Below are 24,478 nucleotides of genomic sequence, written 5' to 3'. Positions count from 1 at the left end.
TTTGCACCTCTGTCAGAGACAACCTCCTTAGGGAAGCCCACTCTGGAGAACACTCCAACTAGGGCCCTTGCCACCACAGGTGCTGTGGTGGTCCTAAGTGGAATAGCTTCGGGATACCTGGTGGCATGATCCACTACCACCAGTATAAACTTGTGCCCTGATGCTGTCTGGGGTTCCATTGGACCAACAATGTCAATCCCCACTCTTTCAAAGGGCACCCCCACCACAGGCATTGGTATAAGGGGGGCCTTTGTTGTGCCACCTGACTTACCACTGGCTTGGCAAGTGACACAGGAGCGACAAAACTCCTTGGTATCCTCATTCATGTGAGGCCAGTGAAAGTGTGAGACAAGCCTGTCCCAAGTCTTTGTCTGGCCTAAGTGACCTGCTAAGGGAATCTCATGGGCCAAGGTAAGTAGGGAACCTCTCTGAGACAAGGGTACAACCAGCCTCCTGGTCATGCCAGGCTTGGGGTCTCTTGACTCAGTGTACAGGAGTCCATCTTCCCAGTATACCTTGTGGGTACCTGTGGCGTTCCCAGCAGCCTCAGCAGCAGCCTGCTGTCTGAGGGGTTCAAGAGAAGGGCAGTCTAACTGGTCCTTCCCCAGGTCTTCCCTTGAGGGTCCCCCTGAACCCAAGAATTCAACTTGATCAAGTTCAAACTCTCTAGGCTCAGTTTCCCTCAATTCCTGTAGGTCAGCCTCCTCTGAGACTTGATCCACAACCTGGGGCAAGGGGGAAGGCACAGCCTTAACCCTACTGCTCTTTTTCTTGGAAGGTGTCTGGTCCGTTGTTCCAGGATCCAGCACCTGTTCAGTGGGGCATTTCCTGGCCCGTGACCTGGTCACAGCAAACACATGTGCTGGCAAGCCTAACATTTCCAGGTGAGTCCTCTGCTCCACTTCTGACCATTGTGATGACTCCAAATCATTGCCCAACAAACAATCCACTGGGAGGTCTGAACTAACTACAACCTTCTTTTGGCCAGTTACCCCTCCCCAGGAGAAAGCTACAATTGCCATACTGTGATTGGTAGTGACATTGCTTGCATTGGTCACCAGGAATTCTGTACCTGGCATGATCTGTCCAGGGTCCACAAAGCTAGGTGTCACCATTGTGACACTGGCACAAGTGTCCCTATAGGCCTGAGCCATTTTTCCATTAATGAAAGGTGTCTGTCTGTATTTGCCCAAAGTATTGGGACTGATGTCAGGGGACATATCCATATCCCCTGTACTGACAAGGACAGCCTGAGTAAGGGTGCCAACTAAGTTGTCACTCCCCTCAGAACCCAGGGTTAACCCTACTAAACCCTTGGGAGGTGCACTACCACTGCTGGCTGTACTAGGGGGCACAGGTGCCTTAGGGGCTGCAGTGGCAGGAGTCTGCCCTCCTCCTTTCTTGGTGCACTCACTAAACCAGTGAGTTTTACTTTTACAGTATTGGCACCACCTCTTAGATTGGCCTTCTTTCTTCTTTTGGGGAGCCTGACCCCCACCCTCTTTGGGTTGTTGGGGACCTGTCGAAGACTTCTGGTCATTTTGTTCCCCCTTAGAATCTTTACCCTTCTGGTCTGCTTTCTTCTGACCACCTTGATTCTGGCCCTGGTTCTGTTTAACTCTTGTTCTAACCCATCTGTCTGCCTTCTTTCCCAATTCTTGGGGAGAGGTCAGATCTGAGTCAACAAGATGCTGATGCAACAACTGGTTCTGACAATTGTTTAAAATTTGTTCTCTCATCATCAAATTGTACAATCCTTTATAATCAGTAACCTTACTGCCCAGCAACCAGCCCTCAAAAGCCTTAGTGGCACAATCTACAAAGTCAGCCCAATCTTGAGACTGAGTTTTCTGGGTATCCCTGAACAGCACCCTGTACTGCTCAGTGGTTAGGCCAAACCCATCAACCAGTGCATTTTTCAAGACTTGGTAATCATTAGCATCCTCTACCCTTGTGGTGAGGAGCTTGTCTCTTCCTTTACCTTCAAAGGAGAGCCACAAGATAGCTGCCCACTGACTTGGGGGAACACCTTGCACAGTGCAGGCCCTCTCCAAAGCAGTAATCCATTTGTGGATGTCATCCCCTTGTTTAAAGGGGGGCACTATCTTACCAAGGTGTTTTGTATCAAAACTCCTTTCCCTATTGCTAGGTACAATGCTGCCACCAGTGGGGACTGCCCCACTCAACTGTTGCTCTCTAGCAAAGGCAAGCCTCTCTTTGGCCAGGGCAAGTTCTTCCCTTTCAATCCTCAGATTGGCTGCCTTTTCCTTAGCTACATACATTCTCCTCTGGGGAGATGTCATTCCCCTCTGAGAGGAACGTTGAGAGCCATTGGTATGAAGGGATCTGCCAGAGTCTCTGGATAGAGACCTAGCTCGTCCATTCCCAATGTTAAGCTGACCTGAGAGTGGCCCCAGGGCTCCCCTAGAATCCATCTCATGTCTGCTTAAGTTGGACCTGGTTAGTCTACTGACCTCTACCTGTCCCTTATCTGCCTCTTCCCCAGACACCAAGTCATCATCCTCATCATCAGCATCATCTGCTTCCTGAAGGGGATGGTCCTGGCTATCAAAGGGACCCTGTAGGGAGGGCATATTGCCTTCTGAAGTAGAAGGGTCTGGGTTACCAGCCCTCCTTGCATCATAAGTCTCTAAGAGACTGTCTGCTTAAGTTGGACCTGGTTAGTCTACTGACCTCTACCTGTCCCTTATCTGCCTCTTCCCCAGACACCAAGTCATCATCCTCATCATCAGCATCATCTGCTTCCTGAAGGGGATGGTCCTGGCTATCAAAGGGACCCTGTAGGGAGGGCATATTGCCTTCTGAAGTAGAAGGGTCTGGGTTACCAGCCCTCCTTGCATCATAAGTCTCTAAGAGACCAATCAGAAAAGCAGTTGTGGGGTTAGCCCCCTGCTTAATCTTCCTAGAGGTACATACTTGTCGTAACTCATGGAAGCTAAGCACAGTATATCTTGAAGGGATGACCTGTGGAGGGTCAACTGACACAAGGGGAGACTCAGCGTTTCCACCTTTGTCTGACATACTGTTTCTAGTGTGGTGTAAGTGATGCACCTACCTACACTATGTGTTACCTACTGATCCCTTGCTAGAGTTGCAGCCAAGGTGTGCTAAGCCTTGAGGAGCTACAACAGCTGGTTCAGTAGAACTCAGAGTATTCTAAGCTTTAGTTATATGTACCTTACAGTACTTTATGTGATCTTTCAACAAGATATTCTTAGGATACGTGTGGTAAAACAACAGCAAGCTCAAATCCCAACCGCTGCTCACCAATGTGAGAAGGTGGCCTGATATGCAGTGCTCACTATTCTAGTGAACACTATGTATCAGTCCAGCAACCCTTATTGATGATTGGTTGTAAGTCAACCTTATAGACCAGCTATCCTAGTAGCATGGATACGAGCAGTCTAAGGCTAAAGACTCGAGAGGGCGTGTTAAGCCAGCTGTTTACCACACATATACCCCTTGAACACCAAGTGAAAGGACACCACACAAGTGTTATGAAAATAAACAGTTATTTATTAAAGATCACAACAGCCCTGTACTCTTTATGAGGACAGGGTACTAAGCACAAACCAAAACTCTTACAAAAATACTTAAGTTAGCACAGTATATACAAATGCCCGAGGGGCACGGAAAACCATATACTCTGAAAGTGGAATGCGAAATTACTAGCAGGTAAGTACAGTACTAATAGCTTTTGGAATCGCTAGGACTTGGCTAGGGAATCGTTAGATTACTTCTAGGAGGCCTAGGGGACTCGGGTGCAGTGTGTGCACTCTCACGCGAGATGCGGACAAAAGTCTATGGTAGCTAGAAATTAGAAAGTTAGTGTTCTCGGGCGAACCCGACCTGGTAGGGAGAAAACGAAAGTAGATTCTGACCCTTGGATAGTGAGGCTATGCTGGGGCACCGAAATGCCGAAGTTACCTAGCCCAGGGGCTGCAGCTGCATAGGTCTGAAAAGACGTCGGGAATCCTCGTAGACGGACCAGGAGCTGGAAGAAAAGATGCTGGCCGGTGACCAGTGAAGAAAGTTCAGTTGAATCCAAGCCTGGATCTCGAAGATAGATGACACCTGAAAGCAGAGGGGACCAAGTTCGAGACTACTAGCCAGTAGTCAGTGGGCACCAGGAGGGCACCGGATGGTAGCCACCTCGACAAGGTGAGTGGGTGACGCTGGAGCTCGAAGATCTCACGGACCAGGAGGCGTTGTCGGCGACCAGGATGGAGGATCGAGCTGTCCCACGAAGATAGAAGCTGTCGGCGTCGCTGGACCCAGGATTGGGCAACAAAGCCTTGGCAAATTCAAGCCCACGCGGTGGACTCAAAATGGCGTCTGGAGTGGACCAGGAGGGTCCGGGTGCCTCTCTTCAAGAAGGAAGCAAGGGCCAGTCTGGAGCAACCAGACCAGCAGTCGTGAAGTCGTCGGGCGTCGTTCAGAAGGCCACAAGCCAGCCGGCTAGTAGCCAAACAACGCGGTGCACAGCAAACAGCAGAAGGGCCCCACGCAGATCGTGGAGATGCAGGGAGGCTGACCTTGGGTGCTGGAGCTGCGCAGGGTCGGGGCTTCTCGGACCCCAAAGCACTCACCAGTGGAGGACACGGTGGGCTTGCAGTAAAGATGTCGTGCAGTCTTGGCGATCGTCGGTCCCTCGAGGTCTCGTCGCACTCACGGTTCTCAGCTTGGCTGTAGAGGTGAGTAGAGGTCAGAGGTGCCAGGGAAGCCGGGTCTCGTCGAGCTGGGTCGTCGGATTCGTGAAGAAGGACTTGCAGCAGACCGCAGTGTTCTTTAGGATGGTGCCCGCTTGATGCAGGGTGACTACTCCTTAGCCACAAGGGAGAATCTTGAAGAAGAAATCGTGAAGTCCTTTCGAAGAAAGTGGTATCTTGATTCCAAAGATGATCTAATTTGAACAGGGGGCCCGCTCCTATCTTTATACTAAAAAAGGGGGCTGACCCGGTGACTAGGTCCTGCCTATGGGTGGGACCAGGAGGGGGGTGGTTACACCCCTCTCCCCTGCCGGACTTCCCCAGGCCAGGGGCTGGTGTGCCCCTGGAACTGGTTCTGACTGGCCTATGCGCAGTGAGCACCGGGGTGCCACTCAGCAGTCACCTTCCTGAAAAGCCCTGCCTACCCAGGATACACAAAACCATGTCTGGGACGGTGCTAGCACCGCCCCGGACAGGAAACCCTTTGTCCAGGCCTCCCTCGCTGGAAGGACTCCCAGCAGCAGGAGGTCAGACTCGTGTCTGTGGTGGCAGCATCCATTTTGTGGAGCTGAGGCTTCAGTTAACTTTAACCGGGGTTCACAGTTACATACATGTCGTGTCCCTCTAGAAGGGTGGAATGCTAACCCCGTCGCCAGAATTGGCGAGGGGTTAGTATTCCAATTCGTATGACACCTTACTCGACATGTTTTGATAAAGCAATACCAAAGATAGCATTTAACCGCGAGGATTATAATGCACTTAAGAGTATATGGTATGCGATATCATGGAACAGCTATTAGGACTTGATTCCGCAAGCTGCAGACAGGCTCAGCTCATGCCAGAGCACCATCTCACACGATTCCAAGCACTCTGCCTTCAGGATTGTCATGGCCTGCCATAGGAGTGACTGATAGGAATCTGTGTGTCCATTTTAGGGTTAGGTATAGGTATACTACACCTACAGCAAAGGGTGATTACACGACTTTGCCCCAGCTGTCATGCAGCCAGTTGTGTCAAATTTAGGAGGCCAGCCAGGGGTGGCATAATACATGCTGCAGCCCCTGGCAGCCCTGGGTACACCTATGCCCTGAGTTACAGGGTCTGATAAGGTGGCCCAGTACCAATTGGTAAATGCACCTAGGGTACATGTGGTAATTTAGAAAGAGAACAGCCAGGCTGTGGGTCTGATTGGCAGGCCCACAGCCAGAGAAAGTCGTAAACCAGTGAAACAAAAGCAAAAAATCTGGGTGATCATAGGATTGCAGACCCTACTCTCCTACAGTATGGTTCTGAGTAACTGAGAGAGTACGTTTCTACTTCAATTTTTTTCATTGTTCGTGAACCACTTTGTGAAAAAGCGCCTATGGTTGCGCTGGTGTGTCGACGGCGTTTCGATCCACAAAAATCGGGATCATCTTCAGGACGAGGATGGGTTGAAGACAGTGTGGATAACGTTGCATGCATATCCTTAATAATTGCCTATAATTCATACCAGTTGGGATATCCATTGTTTGTACTACATTTCACCCCAATCCCAACACGGTTGGGTCACGCTCTTGTTGTTTGTCACAATAAGCCAAGTCTTAGACATTTTAAGTGCAGTAATGCCATTAAGAGTATATGGTACTGGGAGTTTGTCATTACGAACTCCACAGCACCATAATGGCTTTACTGAAAACAGGGAAGTTTGGTATCAAACTTCTCAGCACATTAAACCCACACTGATGCCAGCGTGGGATTTAAAATGCACTCAGAGGGCATCTAAGAGATACCCCCTGACAAACGACCTAAGTCTAGTGTACTCGCTTAGTCGCTGCTCGCCAGCTGCCACCACCAGACATGTTTCTGAGAGCCTGCCGCTCTCAAGGTTCTGGAACAATGCACATCCTTGAACGAGGTGCCAAGCCTTCTCCCCCAAGATGGGCAGGGTACAAGAAGGAGAAGCTTCAAAGGCTTGCCACCTTTTTGAGCTACACCAGCCATCTGCTGCTTCCAGCACTTGGCTCCCACAGGTTCTGACCTCAACTTTGGACGGGAGAATCAGTGGGAAAACCAAGTGAGGAAGGGAGGTGTGCCCACCTTTGCCAACCCCACCCCTCAGGTGGGGGAGGCGAAGTGAAGTACAACTCCCAGTCCCCGCCATCTTGCAGATGGGGGACCCAGCCAACCAGAGATAGGCCTATGCCCTCCTCCCACTGGAGGGTGGCATAATTGTTGGTGTACCCAGCCTAAGGAAGGGACCAATTTGTCCCGACCTCAGACAAGAACCGACCAGAAGAAGAAGGACCAAGAAGCAGTACTGAACTAATAAGAGGAGGACGCCCACTGACTTGGCCCCAGCCCTTCCGGACCGTCCCCACCTCAAACCTGCTCCAGCGAAATCCTGGTGTGTCCTGCAGCCAGCAGCCCTCAAGAACCTGAAGGACCTGCCCTGCCTTCCAAAAACTAAGACTTTGTGAGCACCAGATTGGTTTACCCACATACTCTGGCCAAATCCACAATTCTGTACCACTCTGCACCCGACCGCCTGACTTTGAGTGCGCCAACACTACGAGGAGGTCTCCCCGGCGATCCTGACCTGAGATCTGGTGATCTCTGACTTGTCTCGAATCTCCAATTGACACCTGCAGCCCCTTTCTGGAGGATCCCCCCAACCACGACCGAAGCTGGTAAGAAAACCTGATGCCTAAAGACACTCCTGCACCCGACATCCCACGGCCTTGGGTGGCCCAATCAACACTGTCCCAGCATCCACAGGCATCCCAACTTACCTCTCCAACTGGTGGTCACCTCCAGAAGATCCTCGTCCCCTGTCCTGCAGTGTTTATTGCAGCCGTAGAATTCCAATTGAAAACAACAGCGCACCGGATGCCAAAACAGCACTGTGCACCCAGCCGTCCCTGAGCAATTGCTGGGTGATAACTTGGATCCCTCTTTGCCCTGAGCCTAACACCAGGAGCTCTGCTACCGCAACCTTGTGGCCTGCTTGTGAGCAGCCACCAACCGGAGGTCCACTATCCCCCATTGGATAACGTTGGGCCTCAGCACTTTGCACCTGGCCACCCTAGTTCCGATGAGGGTGCTTTGAGAGTGCATCCTTGACCCCGGGGGAACCCTGGTTCTAACCCCAGAAAGCTAACTCCCAAACCCAAGTACTTACCTTGAAACCGATAACCTCATTTCCTCCCGTAGGACTGTATTGACTGCTTTCTTGTCAAAATTGTTCAAAGTGTGGAGTTGGTTTTGTATGAGTACTTAAAAAACTGCAAATATCTAAAAACTGCTTTACTTACCTTTTTTCTAAGAAATGTCCCAGTGTGATATGAAGGCATATCACACTGAATAGAAAAAATAATATGTAAAGTAATCAAAATTAATCCAACAGTAATTTCCACTGTGTAAAAACTATTTACGAACCTGTAACAAAGTAATTTTCACTCAGCTTGCTTGTGTTGTTCAACCTGCCTTGAAAAGTACCATTTACATTTGCCTCTACCAGGCTTGCTTGGTTCTAGAAAATAAATATAACTGAATAACACTTTTATACAAAGAAATTGGTCTGAGTTCAGTCTTTGAGTGTTTGACATAATTTCCTGCCTGAGTGTGTACAACAAATGATTGACACTACCCTCTGATAAAGCCTTACTGCTCGCCCACACTACCACAAAGAGTTCCTCTGTCTGCAAGGGAGTTGAAGACCATTCTAAGAATTGAGGTTAAGGAATGACACAAGTCTTTATATTAAAATAGTGTGAAACAATCGGTTCATAGGGCTTTGAGGGGCTTCATCCTCACAGTGACAGTTATTTCGTCATCTACTCTTATAGGGTTCTCAAGAGTCTCAGCGTGTACTGTGGTCAGTTAAGATACATGTGTGTCCTCTAGATATTGGGAAATTTCATCATGATTGTGTTTTTGTAACTGGTAAAGGGTTCAATAAAAGTCCCCAAAAGCTGCCCCAATTGTGGCACAACCTGTAACTTGCACGCGGCTAGCATCTAGGATACAGTGCATTCTGTCTTAAGTCACATTGCCTTGCAGATTGTGCGCTAGCATTTTCCTGCATTTGTTACCCTCCAAGTAAAATGTGTGTTGTAGTTTGAGTACCACATATTCAGCTTTGTCGAGATGTAGACAATTGAGTTGACAGCATGATGCGTCTAATTGGTACCAAACTTGTGAGGCCACAGTTTGGTTATGAATAGTTTCCAGCTTCTTTTCTTGCTTCTCCAGGTCCAGTTGTTTCTCCCTACTAATAATGTTTTCTGTAGCTAATGTAGCTCTCAGTTCCCCTCTGATCACTGCTTGTGTACTCATAGTTATGTCTCCTATGTCATTGTCCTGCATTTAGTGAGTAATGACCGTGTTCACTGCTGTGGTATTGGGTTCTTGTTGTACTATGCTACCACTCGACCTCCACAATCTTGGTCTCTATCTGTCACCCATCGCTCTCAAGAAAATGGACATTGGGGTGCGATCTGGTAGGGACATGGGCTCTACGTCTAAATTCTGTATGTGTGCTTTTAGTGTTGATGTGCCTTAGAAGTAGTCTGTGCATGCATAGGTTCGGTGGGCCGCAAAGAGGAATGATTAAACTCTCTTTGGGTAGGGTGTTTATGACTCCATTGATCCTCTAGCCCATTCTCTTTCAGCCAGGCTAATCCCTTATTCCCTTAGGAGAGTGGGCTCATGTTTGACCGAAACGTGGCCACTATCTAGGTCATTATTTATCACAACGGTTTGCTCTTACCAGAATTGCTGATTCTAGAGTTAGTACAATGTCTGTAAGCACCCAAACAAAAATGATTCTTGGTTCTCAATAAGAGCATAAACAGTTTCAATAGTGAAACATCGCCCACCCATTTTTGTATGTTAAGCCAACTTCAACCCATAACTTCTTGAACCTTGCCCAGAAGCCACGCAAGATGACTTCATTTCTCATCATCCATGTGCAAGGAAGTGACATCATTGCATTTCCCATCATTCATCTGCACAGGAAGTAACATCTCTGGTTTACAGCCAAAAGCATCTTTAAATAAAGAAACCAAGCAAGAGGGCTTCATTTCTCATCATCCAACTACACAGGAAGTAATATAACTGCCCTTCCCATCATCCATGCTGCCATACCGCTCCACACAACTGGGACCTCATGCATGACTACACATCTGACCTGCTCTTTCTCACAGCAACCTGGCTAAACCCACCCTCTGCACCAGACATTGGTACAGCCATCCCTGCTTGGCTACAAGATTGCCAGGCAAGACCGTCAGCACAAGGTGGAGTCGCCATCATAGCCAAATATACCATCAGCTACACTACGTGCACCGGCACCTATACCAGATACATGGAGCACCTCATGTTAATAATATGTGTCCCAGCGAACTTCTCCCTGGGCATAACCCTCATATACAGACCACCAGGACCCCGAACCAGTTTTGCTAGTGACATCATGGACTTTGTCACACCCCTCATCGTGAACTTCAGCCCCTTCATGATCCTTGAAGATCTTAAATTTCACCAGAAGACCGCATGGAGATTTATCTCTGTAGGAAATCTCGAGCTCACCGAGCACATTACCAGACCCACCCACACTGCTGGACACCTATTGGACACGATTTTCTCTTCACTCAGCAACATTAAAGTCGTGAAGCCAGCAACTATGAGCTGGGCATGCCACGCAATCGTCAGTTTCAGCATACCCATCCTGCACCACTACAGCCTTCACTCTCTGACTACTATGATTCCCCAAATAATCCCTCTCTAGATTCTTCCCTCGTCTACCCCTTCCTTGCATCATCTAAAATCTCTTTCACTATTCAGATCTTCCAAATAAGCCTTTCTAAACTCTTCCCTCTGACTCTTCCCCCCCACTCATCTCAAACCTCCTCTTGCTGTTATGATCTCCAAATAAACACTTTTTAGACCCTTCCCTCTTCTATCCCTGCACTATCCTATTCAATCCAACTAACAGACTCACATAGCCACAGCTCAAATTAATTTCATATTTTCGTATCCTAATTCACAACTAAACCTGTTTGGGTTCTGGAGTAGCGCTACTCCTCAAAAAGCACTTTGAAAAGGCCTGGAAAAAAGACCCATCCACCAGCACCAAGGACGCCTTCAAAAGCGCCACCCGCACTCACCACCAACTGATCCGAAAAGCCAAGAAAACAGCATTCAAGGATCGACTTGACAACAACGCCCACAACAGCAAGGAACTATTCAACATCGTCAAGGAATTTTCCAACCCCGCGGCCAACTCCAACGACCTCACCCCATCCCAAACCCTCTGCGACTCCCTAGCCTCTTTTTTCCACAACAAGATTGCTGACATCCACAACAGCTTTGACAACCAACCCGGAAGCCAACCCACCCTACCATCTGCTGACCATCCTCCCCCCGTAAACACCCTTAACGCCTGGAACCTAATCTCCACTGAGGACACCATCCGCCTGATGAATTCCATCCACTCCGGATCCCCCACAGACCCATGCCCTCACCACATCTTCAACAAAGCAGACTCCGTCATAGCCCCGCACCTCCGAGACGTCATCAACTGCTCCTTCAACTCCGCTACCTTCCCAGAAGACTGGAAACACGCTGAACTCACCGCCCTTCTGAAAAAACCAACAGCAGACCCCACCGAACTCAAAAACTACCGCCCCATCTCGCTTCTTCCATTCCCGGCCAAAGTCATCGAAAAAGCCGTCAACAACCAGCTCGCCGCCTTCCTCGAAGCCAACAAATCCCTCGACCCCTCACAATCTGGCTTCCGAGCCAAACACAGCACTGAGACCGCCCTCATCGCAGCAACAGACGACATTCGAACTCTACTGGACAATGGAGACACAGTCGCCCTCATCCTCCTCGACCTCTCTGCAGCCTTCGACACTGTCTGCCACAGCACCCTTTTACAACGCCTCAGAAACATCGGAATCCAAGGAAAAGCACTGGAATGGATCACCTCGTTCCTCACCGGAAGAACCCAGAGAGTCCGCCTCCCACCATTCAAGTCCGAGGCCTCTGAAATCATTTGTGGCGTACCTCAAGGATCCTCACTCAGTCCCACCCTCTTCAACGTATACATGAGCCCCCTCGCGACCATCGCCCGCCAACACAACCTGAACATCATCTCCTACGCGGACGACACTCAACTGATCCTCTCTCTCACCAATGACCCCAGCACCGCCAAAACTAACCTACACGAAGGAATGAAAGAAGTCGCTGAATGGATGAAACAAAGCCGTCTGAAACTGAATTCAGACAAAACAGAAGTCCTCATCTTAGGTACATCCCCCTCTGCATGGGACGACTCCTGGTGGCCGGAAGCCCTCGGAAAAGCACCCATCCCGACAGACCACGCACGGAACCTTGGCGTCATCCTAGACTCCTCACTCTCCATGAACAGACAAGTCAACGCCGTATCCTCCTCCTGCTTTAACATTCTTCGCATGCTCAGAAAAACATTTCGCTGGATCCCCTCTGAAACAAGAAAAACAGTCACCCACGCTCTAGTCACGAGCCGACTGGACTACGGAAACACCCTATACGCAGGCACCACCGCTAAACTCCAGAAGAAACTACAACGAATCCAAAACGCCTCAGCCAGGCTCATACTGGACATCCCACGCAACGAACACATTTCTGGTCACCTTAAAGACCTCCACTGGCTACCCGTCAATAAGAGGATCACTTTCCGACTGCTTACCCACGCACACAAATCACTCTACGACATCGGACCAGATTGCCTCAACTCTCGACTGTCCTTCTACACCCCCTCCCGCCAACTTCGCTCCTCCAGTCAAGCCTTCGCCACTGTACCTCGCATCAACAAGACCACCATGGGAGGCAGATCCTTTTCATACCTGGCTGCCAAAACATGGAACTCACTCCCCGCTTACCTTCGCCTCACCCAGAATCACCTAGCGTTCAGAAAGCAGCTTAAAACGTGGATATTTGACAAATAATCCCCCTCCCCTTCCTAAGCGCCTTGAAACCCTCTGGGTATGTAGTGCGCTATACAAATTTTATGACTTGACTTGACTTGATGCCTCAGGGGCACCAAGCGCTATATAAATGCAAACCTCTTAATTCCCTCCACTATCCTTTTCAATCCAAATAACAGACTCACATGACCACCGCTCAAATCAATTTCATATTTCCCTATACTAATTTACCAATAATCCTTTTCATGTTCCGGAAAAGTATTTGACGCCTCATCAGGGGTAGTAAGCGCTATATAAATGCAATTACAAATACCACCACTGGATCTGCCCTTTGCAGCTGGAAAATTATCACAGAAGCAGACTTGGCTTCTGCCCTCGCCGCACACCAGCAACTTCCCGAAAAGTATCAAGAACCTCAGCAGCTGAATCACTGCATGCCCAGACAACCTGGCTCTCCTCAAACCCAACCCAACGCAAGAGCCCCACTGCATGCCAGCTGGTACACACAGGAACACAGACTGATGAAGTGCTACTGCAAGCAACTGGAGCACAAATGTCAAGACACCACAGATAAAGACATTTTCAAATCTGCCCTAACACCTCACCACCAGCAGATATGGAACATAAATTGTACAGCTTTTGCAGAGCCCATTGACGCTGGCAATAATAGCAGCACAGAAATCTTTCCCATCATCAAAGATTTTACTGTGCCTTCTGCTGCCTTCAGCAACATCATACCCTTCCAAGTCCTTTGCAGCAAACTCCCAGAGTTCTAGAATTCGACTGTAACAAAATCACCACCTTATACAGGAACTTCAGCCTCAACTGGACCCCGCCACATCACAACTCCACTTCCTATCATAGCAAACATGTAACTCTGACCACGTGCCTACTGTCAAAACTGCTGCTACCATGAAGACCATCCACTTAGAGTCTCCATTTTACCCTAGGCCGAACAGGCCTTCACCAAAGGCTTTTATCGATTTAGCGAAGCAGTAACATACATCCTCCATGCCTCCACCTACTAAGCCACATTCCTGAATACCTGGAAACACATCACTGTCCAGCCCCAACTCAAAACATAATAACCTGACACAGCCACATTTTCTAACTACAGACCCATCTGTACCATACCTGGAAAGGTCTTAGAGAAACTAATCAGCTAATACCTTACCACCTCAGCAACCAACAGCTACTTGACGCTACGCATACCAGATTCATGCCCAAACACAGACAACATCTGCATGATCCTTGACAGAGAAGACACACACAGCAGCCCTCATTATCCTGGTCCTCTCTGCAGCATTTCACACAGTCTCACACCTCAGACACCTGTTTGAGATTGGCATTCAAGGAACCACCCTTCGCTGAGATCTCCTCCTTAATGGATAGAGTACAAACGGTCAGCCTGGCACATTACTCAACAGAAGCTAGCAGACTTGTTTGCAGAGTGCCTTAAGGTTCATTGCTCCGCTCTACCTTCTTCACCACATACATGATCCCTCTGGCCAATGTCATCCATGCATAGGACATCAACATCCTCTCTTATGCTGATGATACTCAATTCATGCTCTCCCTCTCTTACCAGAGCCTTAACACAAGAAACCAGTTCACCGTCTGCATGACTGAAGTCGCTAACTCGTAGAAAGACGGCTGTCTCAAGCTGGCACCAACAAGACAGAAGAAGTGATTTTTGGGAAGAACATCTCCCCATGGGATTCCAACTGGTGGCCGGCTGAGATCAGACCCACAGCCAGCACTACCTCCAGGAACCTCGGAACAATCCTTGTTAGCAAACTAGACTTGACTGCACAAGTCCGTGCCATCATGGTGTCCTACTTCTGCACCTTGAAAATCCCGAGGAAGATCTTCAAATGGCTCCCAAGCAACACCAGAAAACCATTACTCATGCTGTGGTCACCAGCAAGTTAGACTACGGAAACACATTCTACGCCTGGATCACCAAGCAACTCAACAGAAGACTACAAACCATCCAGAACTCAGCAGCCAGTCTCATCCTCAACCTCCTACTCAGAACTCGCATCACACAACACCCCAGGGAGCTCCACAGATGCACAAACAGGCTCATTTCAGACTCCTCATTCACACATTATAGTCACTAAGCAACTTAGGCCCCGCCTTCCCGAACAGTCCCATCTCCTTCCAACAACCACCAAGACACCTCCACTTTGCAGGACTCTTATTCACAAGTATCCAATGAATAAACAGAACCAGATTAGTAGGACTGGTGTTCTAAAGTGTGAAACGACCTTGCAGTCCACATCAGAGCCTCCTTCTCTCTTCTTGAATTCCACAAGAAGCTGAAAACCTGGCTTTTCAAACAACCAACCTACCCTAGGCAAGGATAGACACACACACCTGCTCTGTGGCAGGATACCCTCATGAGTGATAGTGCACTTTACAAATACACATACCATGTCACCCTGAAAGTTCTCAGAGAAGAGTATGGGGATACCTTTCTTTTTCACTGACCTGAGGACAAATATTGTTGGGAAACCATTGTGACTTAAGACTATGCCAGTTGAGGGAGAGAAGGTAACTCTTGGAGTATGCAAATACCCCTCCCACTTTTGACAGGGTTAATAAAGCCTCTGACAAAACTAATTTTTATATTGTGGATCAGTTAATGGGCACTTACCATGACACAGAATATCATTTTAATGAGCCAGGAGAGGTGAGGATATTGCCTGCACAATATCAATCCACTTTAATCACATAAAGCCTAACTAAGGGAGATTGTAAGATATATCTAAGTGAGCATTCTTGAGTGTTGAACCAAAACATTTTCCATAACCAAACTAGAATGTTGTCTCAATCAGAAGGCCCCTGTTTAATGGGTAGTACAGGTTATTATCCTCCAGGTCTTGCCCCGGCTGGGGAGTGACCATGGGGTGTAAAGACAACAGAAATTAGCATTAACCTCTCCACCCGCCACATTCTTTATTGAGATGTGCAGGTCCCTGGGCCTTACCTCTATAGTCTCACCATTGCGTTCCAGGCTATCATGTGGCCTTTTGGCCCGCTTCTTCAGGAAGGTAATCAAGCACTACCTGCTGCTTTTGTGTGATTGTGCCAAAATCTGGGCGGAGCTCTTTCAAGGATCTGGGCACATGCTGCCAGGGATAATTGTGTCAGGTGAGGCTCAGGCAGATCGCTTGTTTACACTTTGTCTCGTAATCACGGAGATCCAGGACTCATCTTGCCTCATATAATGACCGGATCTGATGTAATTTTCCTTCCCAACGGAAGATGATTCGAAATGGTTGACCCCAGCTATACATGATGTCTTTGCTCCTGTGGTAATCAGTGATCGACTAAAAGTCTGTGCACTTCTGAAGGGTTCAATCAATCAATCAGCATTTGTAGAAAGCGGCACTGTCACCTCTGCGATTAGCTGGGCTGGAGAGTGGGGTCTCTGGCAAAAAGCGCCCCGTCTTGCGGAAACAACTGAGAAGAGGGAAGAAGCAAGCAGAAAAAGTCAAAACAGGGGGCAAAAAAAATGAGCAAGCCGAAAAGGCAGAACAGAGGGCAGAAAAATTAGCAGGAAAGGGAAAACAGAGGGCAGAAGAACAAGCAGAAAAAGGCAAAACCGAAGGCATAAAAACAAGCAAAAAAAGCCAAACCGAGGGCAGAAAAAGGCAAACTATAGGGCAGAAAAACTAGCAGAAACAGCAACACAGAAGGCAGAAAGGCAAACAGAACAAAAAACTAGCAGAGGAGGCAAAAACCAATGGAACCAGGTAGACAGGCAGCAGAGTGTAGTGGACTGCAGGCACGCTGGACAGAACTGTTGCAAGGTGAGCTAGGACGAGGGTTACTAAGGAAAGGTCTTGAAATAGCATTAGTTTGTGGCCTTGGAAGATGAGGGGTTGGAGGTCTTGACTTTGCCTGAGATTCTCCAATTTGAGCTTGCAGTCATGCACACAGCCTAGAATATTAATTGGTTTTGCATTGCCCCCCTTATTGTCCTGCCACGTCCAGCTTCCAGCTGAATATTCCCTGCCTCTTCACTGGCCAGTATCTGCTGGAAAAGAACAGTTACATTATTTGACGTCTGATCCCTCAACAACCTTCAGCTCACTCCTTATTCTCATATTGTTTCTTCTAGAGCGATTCTCTGGATCTTCAGTGTGAGCTAGGAGGTTGATTTGCTGTTCCTGGAAGGGCAACACCTTTTGTAGTTGTTCAACCTCTTGTCTTCAAACTATTTCTCCACTCTCCAGTGTGGATACTCTACCATCTTTAGCTCATAAATCTTGTTTTACTTCACTTGATCGTGTGTGAGGTCTTATTTCACTAATTTCAGGTCTTCTCTGATAGAGAATGTTAGGAGGGGGAACATTGCAGCCTCCAGCGTATCTTGCAGCACCTATGTTCCAGGTCGGGGAGGGTATATTTCCACCATTTAGTGGACACCAACGGCAGGCATCGAATTCCGCCTGCGGCCGCCATCCAGTCTGTTCTCCAGGCCTCCTCGGATCCTTGCCATTCTTGAGAGTTTTGTGGCCACCGTCTTATTTTGGCACAGTCTTGTGCCAGCCACACCGAGATCTTGTAAAATTAGGCGATGTCCACACTCAACCTGAATTTACTTCATGGCTCCTCTGGTGGCACTATTGAGGGCCCCCCCACTGTCCACAGCCCCTGCTCCACCCCCATTTGCTTACTTAAGGCTTTGGGTGAACGGAGAAGCGCAAAACACGTCTCAAGGTGTCGCCATCTTGGCCACACCTCCAGAGTTCCAGCTGTGCATGCAAATGTGCATACGTGGTCATCTTGTAATGGTAAAATGGCTGCTGTGCAGACACACCAGCCATCTTGGGGGAAAAAAAGCATTGGCAAAGTCAGTTGATGTTACTGGTGAGACCTGTTGACAATTCTAATGCTTGCTATTCAGTTCCCTTGTTGCCTTCTTTCTCTATTTTACCTATGTATTTTCTTTTTTGCTATACTTCTTAGTATTACCAGTTTGTTTTTGATTATCTATTAACAACTACATAAGTATTTGCTGTCAGGTTATCTTATTGTTAAACTATGGTGTTCAGTGTTTCATTTGTTGCGTCCTAACTGTTAAGATGTCACTTCTGATGTCAATATTGTGAAAATATACACTGCGGTCACACATTAATATTTTATATGTACCATTGTACCAATTGTACGTCTGAATGTGCATTTCTTTGTATTTTCAGCAACTCAAGGAGCAGAAAAATGCTGGGACCAGAACTAATGAGGTAACATTGGTGGTGCCGCTCTTTCCTCAGACTGACTGAGAAATCTAACATATATACCCCGATAAAGAAAGACGTGGCCTATTGGTAAAATTCAAGCAATTCATTATTATCTGTTTAGTTTATGTAAAGTATAGTGCTCTATCTACGATTTGTAGTGTTATTTTGTCCCCCCCATTCTGAGAGAAGATTGAAATGCTGCAGTGACACTTCTTATCTTTTAAAAGCACCTTGTGTATAGGCAATATATATTTTAAGACATTTCTTATTCTGAACACACGTGTGTCCTTGCAGAAACAAAATGCATCAATACATATCATTAAAGAAGAAAATATAGGCAAACTGGACCCTAACAGAGAAATGGATCCCAGATTATTATACATCTTTGAGACATGTTCATCTTCGACTGTGAGATGGCATTTTGATCAGTAGCAGTTGTAATTACACTTGAATTGCCTAAAACATCGATCAATCCTTATGTGGAAATACGCTTTCCTTCTAGTCCCCTCTGATTTGTTGCATCTTTAGAAGTGATAATTTGTTTCTGAATAAGTGATGAGTAAACTTAGATAAGCAGCCTTCCTAGTTCGAACTGCTTACATCTGAGTTGGATACCAACGTGGTCACGAAAGGTAATGTATTCTACCACTTCTCACTTTCTTTCATAGGGCAGTGAAAGTTAGTGGAATTTTGCAGCGTGTAAAAATCATTTATTCTATTTTGGAGCTTCCCTTTGAGGATCTTCACACAAGTTATTGCTTTGTACTTTGTTCTTCATCTTTGTTAATTTTATGGTTATGCTGGATAAGTGTTCCTTTAATATTTCATAATTTCATTTTATATTTCCATCAACTCATTTTCCTTCTGAACACCTGCTCTTTCATGTAGGGTCCACTCATCGTTACAGAAGAGCTTCACTCACTCAGTTTTGAGACACAGTTGTGCCAGCCTGGTTTGGTGATAGATTTAGAGGTAAGATGTTTTGTAAATGGATTTAAACTCACATAATGTACATTTTTAAATAATACTTTTTGTTTTATTTTAACTAGTTAATTTATCTCCTAAAGATACATATTCTTCTCTTTTAATGATGTAATAAGATTACTCTTTCCTTTGTAGATAACATCCCTGCCTATTGTGGTGATCTCAAATGTAAGCCAGCTTCCCAGTGGATGGGCCTCTATTCTGTGGTACAACATTCTGACAAGTGAGCCCAAGGTATCTTCCCACATCCTTGCTTCATATGCTTGAATTGATAGGAATGGATCTGTTTGTGCCAGTTAATTGAACCTTGCTCTGTGCATAGGTGTAGCCTAAACATAGAAATACTGTACGTAAAATGGGTTTCTGCCCTTTGATTGGATTCTAGTTATCTTTCCATGATCCAAATCCACTTTGTTTGTAGTGATCTTTCTTAAATAATTGTGACTAAAGATGTGTGTGGTTGGCTTGGAAAGGAAGACGTGTATGGTGAGGAGCAGTTTGCAATACTCATCCTGGACAGGAAGATCCTTCAGGAGCATTTGCTCCCACTTTGTAGCTGCATGTTTCTGTTAAATGAGAGGCTATCCTTGCATTGCTGTCATCTGCACGTGATGATGTATAGAGCTGTGTTACTGTGTAAATCATGTCTCAACTCTTGTTATTGCATGCCCAAATGACTCCATTAATACCATTTAACATGTGCCCTATGTTTTCTATGTTCCAGTAAGTATCTCTAGACCAGTTAATGGGTACCTGTTTATATGTGTGTCTGCAGATTGCCAGACTGTGGCTTACTACACCTTTCGGTACCCCTCAGTCTTCATAGTCTTGCAGTGATATAACAACTGCAGGTCTCTGTGAGTTGACATGTGTCTAGCTCTCACTACACTTGCAACTGACTGTACTGTACATTTTCAGCTCTCATTGTGATACCTTCTCCCTTTACAGCAGTGTACTCTTTCATATTCTTTGCACTGTTCACAATGCATGGTTGCCCTTGCATTATGAGCATGAATTGGGACCTATGTGGAAACATGCATGTGCAAGACAGCCATCTTGGGAAGGATTAAAAGCATTCCAAGATGCTTCCACCCGCACAACTCCTGGACGCCTCTTCCATTGTATAAGGGAAGGAGGTGGTGCAGTTTACATATCTCTGGGGTTATACATGCCCTTATTATTGTTCAAGAGCAAACGCCGTGTTGTGTAATACCGAGGGTGGACCCGCACTTTACTTAAGATCCTTCTGCGCCTACATAATTTCTTGCTTATTAACCACCGATTGAGCCCTGAAGAAGTTCCAATCTGGAACGAAACGCGTTGGCTGAGGCCTTTTAGGAATTTCTGAAATATAATAAAAAGGACTATTCTTGAAAATTGAAGCGCTTTGGACTGATTTATAGTGCACCGTCTCCCTTTTGAAAAAGTTTCTGTATCTGTCTTCAGAGTGGGCTTTGGTGTGGCAAGCTCGAGACGTGATTGTGCACTAAAACAAAAGACAATTTGATTTACACTGAAACCGAGGTGCTGGACCCTTGTCAGCCATACAGTTTGTTTCTTCTAAAAATACCATGACCCCTGGTGCCTGGGCATGCATCACGACACATGCTCGCTGTGACATGATAAACTGGCAGCCATTTTGGCTGTTTTTCAATACAGTAAACATAGACTAACATTGATAAAGCTACTCACATTTTAAAAGTGGATCTATTGGCTTTGCCAAACCGTTTAATTGTTCACATTTCCGTTCATGTTTACTAAATTTGTTGACTCACAAAGGAAGAAGAATATCTGTTTTGCTTTTCTTTTTCTGTTTAATCTTGCCTCCCCACACCTCTTTCCTTCACTCCTGCTCTCTTTTTCTCTGCCTCTTATCTTCCAGTTCTCTCTCCTTATCCTTTTTCCCTTGATGAATTATTTGAAATGGAAGTTTTAAAAGATTTTAGAGAATGTATTTCTTAAGGTAGCATTTTGGTGCACTGAATGATAATCACAGATGACAAAGACCTACTATAACTTTGCAGGTGAAAGCCTCCAACTATGTGTTTGATCCAGAGGAAATAAATATAGAGCTTTTAAAGTGCATTGTTGGCAAATGTATCCTGACACTAGCTTCCATTCAGAGGAGCAACAAGCTAGAGAGAATAAAGATGAGCCATTAGAAATTTACAAACATTTAGATGAACAGAAATAGAAGAAAGGGAGAGATGAAGTGAGTTCCAGAGGATTACAGCAGCTTAAGTGAAAGAGGGACCACCTGCACAAGAACAATATTTACGTATGGTCCTAAGAAGAAGCAGAAAACAGATCTCGAAACTCACAACGGGATGAGAAAAAATAAACTCCATGTGAAGATAGGTTAGGCCTTTTGAATTGGTAGAGCAGTGTACCACAGGGTTTTGAAGAGGATCCATTATCAGTCAGGAGCCAGTGAATCGTGGCAAGATAAGAAGATAGAGTTTTTCATGATAAATTCAAGAAGGAGGTGAGCTACAGTATCTGGACTGTGTGAATTCTGTTGAGAAAATGTTTGCATACACCTACGTACAGGTCATTCCCATAATCCAGACAGCAGGATTGTCATACGGTTTCCACTTTCTCAATAGGAACTATTGGTTTGTTGGATAACATAGACATTGGGATGGTGCCAGGCTGATTCTATTCACCCACTTATGATATGTAGGCCTATAGTCCTGCTAGCTCACTATGCCACCATAAGTACCACTAAACCAATAAGGTAACAAATGGTATGGGCAACCTCAGAACATGACAACCCTGACTCCCCAATACATCGTGGTAACAGATCTAGAACCTGTCCGCTCAGACACTCATGCATACTCAGATAAAATGCACAAGAAATAAACAAAGGGCGTTTCAATATTTATTGAACCATTCTGATTCTTGTATAGAATATTTGCGCTGCAATAATAAAGAGACAGAAGCAGATAAAAGTTATTAGCAGTATGAGAATAGTGAAAAGAAAAATGATTCCACCATTGTGCTAAAACAGTGTGTATATATGCTGGCATATAAATACTGTGTATAGTGTACTCCTACTGTGCGCTCCCTAATCTGGGTGCCTAGGGCGGGTTTTCTGCCAAGAATCCCCTACTGGATGATCCAACTCCCCATTACCTTAAGGTAAGTGTATGCAGGTCCCCGTCTTGGTCACACGTTGGACATCCATCCTCACAGAGGGTAAACCAGAATCAGCTGGGCTGAGACTCCGACCACAGTGACCTTGAAATGAAAGCAGAGTGCTTCTCTGATTTGAACACGGAAAATCTGATAGAGACATATAGCCGCAGAATCCTTATCTTAAAGTCCTCCCCAGGCACCAGACTGGATCCGGACATTTTTTCAGCATTACCTCTGGGCGTCATGCAACTCCGTAACAACGTCGTCTCACGGATGTGATAACATCAAAGTCCATATAAGCCCTCCCCCGACACGCTGATGTTAGCTCTTTCTTTACCGTGCTAGAAACGCAGATCTACACTGCAGTTCCTCCAGCCATTTTTGGGCCAACTTGACGTTTTTTCATCGATGGAGCAGTGTACCTTTTTCTGCCTATTATTTGTCAATGTTCAGGGGGTTCAAGCCTTGTGAGTCCTGTGGACTACAAATGCCCCCCATGTACCCTCACTTGGCTTGCATGTTCTGTCTGGGTGAAAACCATGAGTTCGAGGCATGTGGGCTGCTGAATTCATATCTGTGCATAGATCGCCGCGTAGTGTTGGGTCCGGATGATTGCACATTGTTGTCCTGGAAGAGTCTTCGAAGTATCACGAGATAGGTGACTCCGGATGATTGCACATTGTTGTCCTGGAAGAGTCTTCGAAGTATCACGAGATAGGTGACTCCTCCCCTGGACTACAGTGCGCATGGGCATCCTCTCCATCTTCAGATTGTTTTACGCCATTGGGTTCGGATGTTACTATCTTAGCTCAAGTTAGGAAAACTTTCTACAAAGCCAAAAGGCTTTCGACTGCGTCAGTATCGTTTCGTTTGGTACGGTAACTTTGTTTCATAGGACATCGAGGAATCGGACGGTTTCTTTCCACACCTGACCCAATCTTCCATCTGAAATGGAAAGAAGCCCATTCAAGAGGTGTCCACTTTGCAATGCAAAATACCCGCACATCGATGTCCACCCGGTGTGCAACAAGTGCCTGTCCCCGGATCACAATGAAGCCCACTGTATGGCCTGTGCCCGGTTCAGGTCGAAGAAAATTCTTCGGATTCGACGCGCGGCTCGATTGGAGTCGAAGAAGTCAGCGCCTGTTCCTGAAAACATCTTCGGGACCGAAGACCAGGAGGTCGTTGATCTGGAGGATCAAGACTACCGCTCCGATCCGGCTTCGGGCCATGACTCCGAGTATGACGCCGAAGACGAGGAGGTGCAAGAAGAAGACGAAAACGTTGTCGAAGCGGTAGGAGATGACACAGAGGCCCTTGGGGCCGTAGAAGATGGCTCCGGCGAGGAGCTAGGCCCATCCGGCTATACGGGGGCCGAAGATGACGCACTCCATAAGGCTCAGGTCGAGGGATCGCCACTAGGCCTTACCCGAGATCTACAGTCTCGTTCTACAGCCCCGCATAAAGGCCCGGCTTCGAACATTACTAAAGAGACATCGGTTTCAAAACCGCCATCCGTCGATCCGAAGAAATCGAAGCCGAAAGCATCAATGCCAAAACCGAAAGTGCAAGTAACTCTGGTCGGCTCCAAGGCCTCAAACCCCTCGGAGCCGAAGAAAAAGAAAATGGCCGTCGATGCCGATCGAACCGACGGTTGGGGCACCGAAGACCAAGGTCAAGGCTGTCAAACCGCTGAGGCCGACGCCAAAGGGAGTTGACACACACAAAAGACTCGAACCGAAAGACGGGATCAATCCCCGGTCGAGGCCTGAGGACAAGACGAAGGCTGGCTCCAAGGACCCTGTCGAGTCGACGCGGCCCAGTCCATTCATAGCTAAAGAAGTGTTGGAGTCACTCCAACGCATCAAGGACAAGGCTACAGCGGTCGGGCCGAAGAAGGCCCCGGCACCAAAGCTGGTCGAACATGTTCAGACCGCGTCGACGCCGATCAAATTCGGGTTGCCACCCTCAGTGCGTCCGAAGATGTTCGAGCCAAAACAAAGTATCGGCGCCATTAAAAAAGTGTCTACGGAATTTCAGGCTACAGAGGAGCCTGAAGAACAGGAGTCGAGACCATTCATCGACTCAGAAACTGGTAGACTCTCCATATATAAGAGGAAAATCATACCAGAAACACCTATGGAGTCATATAAGATTCCCTTGAAAAAGAAGAGGGTTTCCACGATGTCACCAGCTCTTGTGGAACCCCATTTCTATGGACAAGAACCCCAAAATGTTTCCCCAACATACTCGGATGTGGATGCAGGGGATGACGAACATGAAGATGGCCTTTATCATGTGGACACTGATCCTGATGATCAAAACCAACCGTGGGCAGACCCAACTGACCCAAGGGATCCGCAGACTGTCCCTGACACTCATGTGTACAGTGTTAAAACATCTCCTACTGAGGACACAACTGCCTTTAACG

General features: G+C 47.0%; 1 protein-coding gene across 4 annotated transcripts in view; it reads left to right on the top strand.

The window, feature by feature from the left end:
* STAT1 (signal transducer and activator of transcription 1) overlaps window positions 1-24,478 on the top strand; it is a 590,542-nt gene that overhangs the window by 233,630 nt on the left and 332,434 nt on the right. For all 4 annotated transcript variants that reach the window (XM_086955384.1, XM_086955383.1, XM_086955382.1 and 1 more), the window contains exons 14-16: window positions 17,887-17,928; window positions 18,814-18,897; window positions 19,045-19,143. In XM_086955384.1, coding sequence (XP_086811510.1) covers window positions 17,887-17,928; window positions 18,814-18,897; window positions 19,045-19,143 — 225 coding nt within the window. The remainder of the gene's footprint in view (window positions 1-17,886; window positions 17,929-18,813; window positions 18,898-19,044; window positions 19,144-24,478) is intronic.

This window comes from Lissotriton vulgaris, chromosome 2_1 (assembly GCF_964263255.1).
Source record: "Lissotriton vulgaris chromosome 2_1, aLisVul1.2, whole genome shotgun sequence".
Classification (NCBI taxonomy): Eukaryota; Metazoa; Chordata; class Amphibia; order Caudata; family Salamandridae; genus Lissotriton; species Lissotriton vulgaris.
The sequence above is the reverse complement of the archived record's forward strand: the minus strand, read 5'-3'. Positions and strand labels throughout refer to the sequence as shown.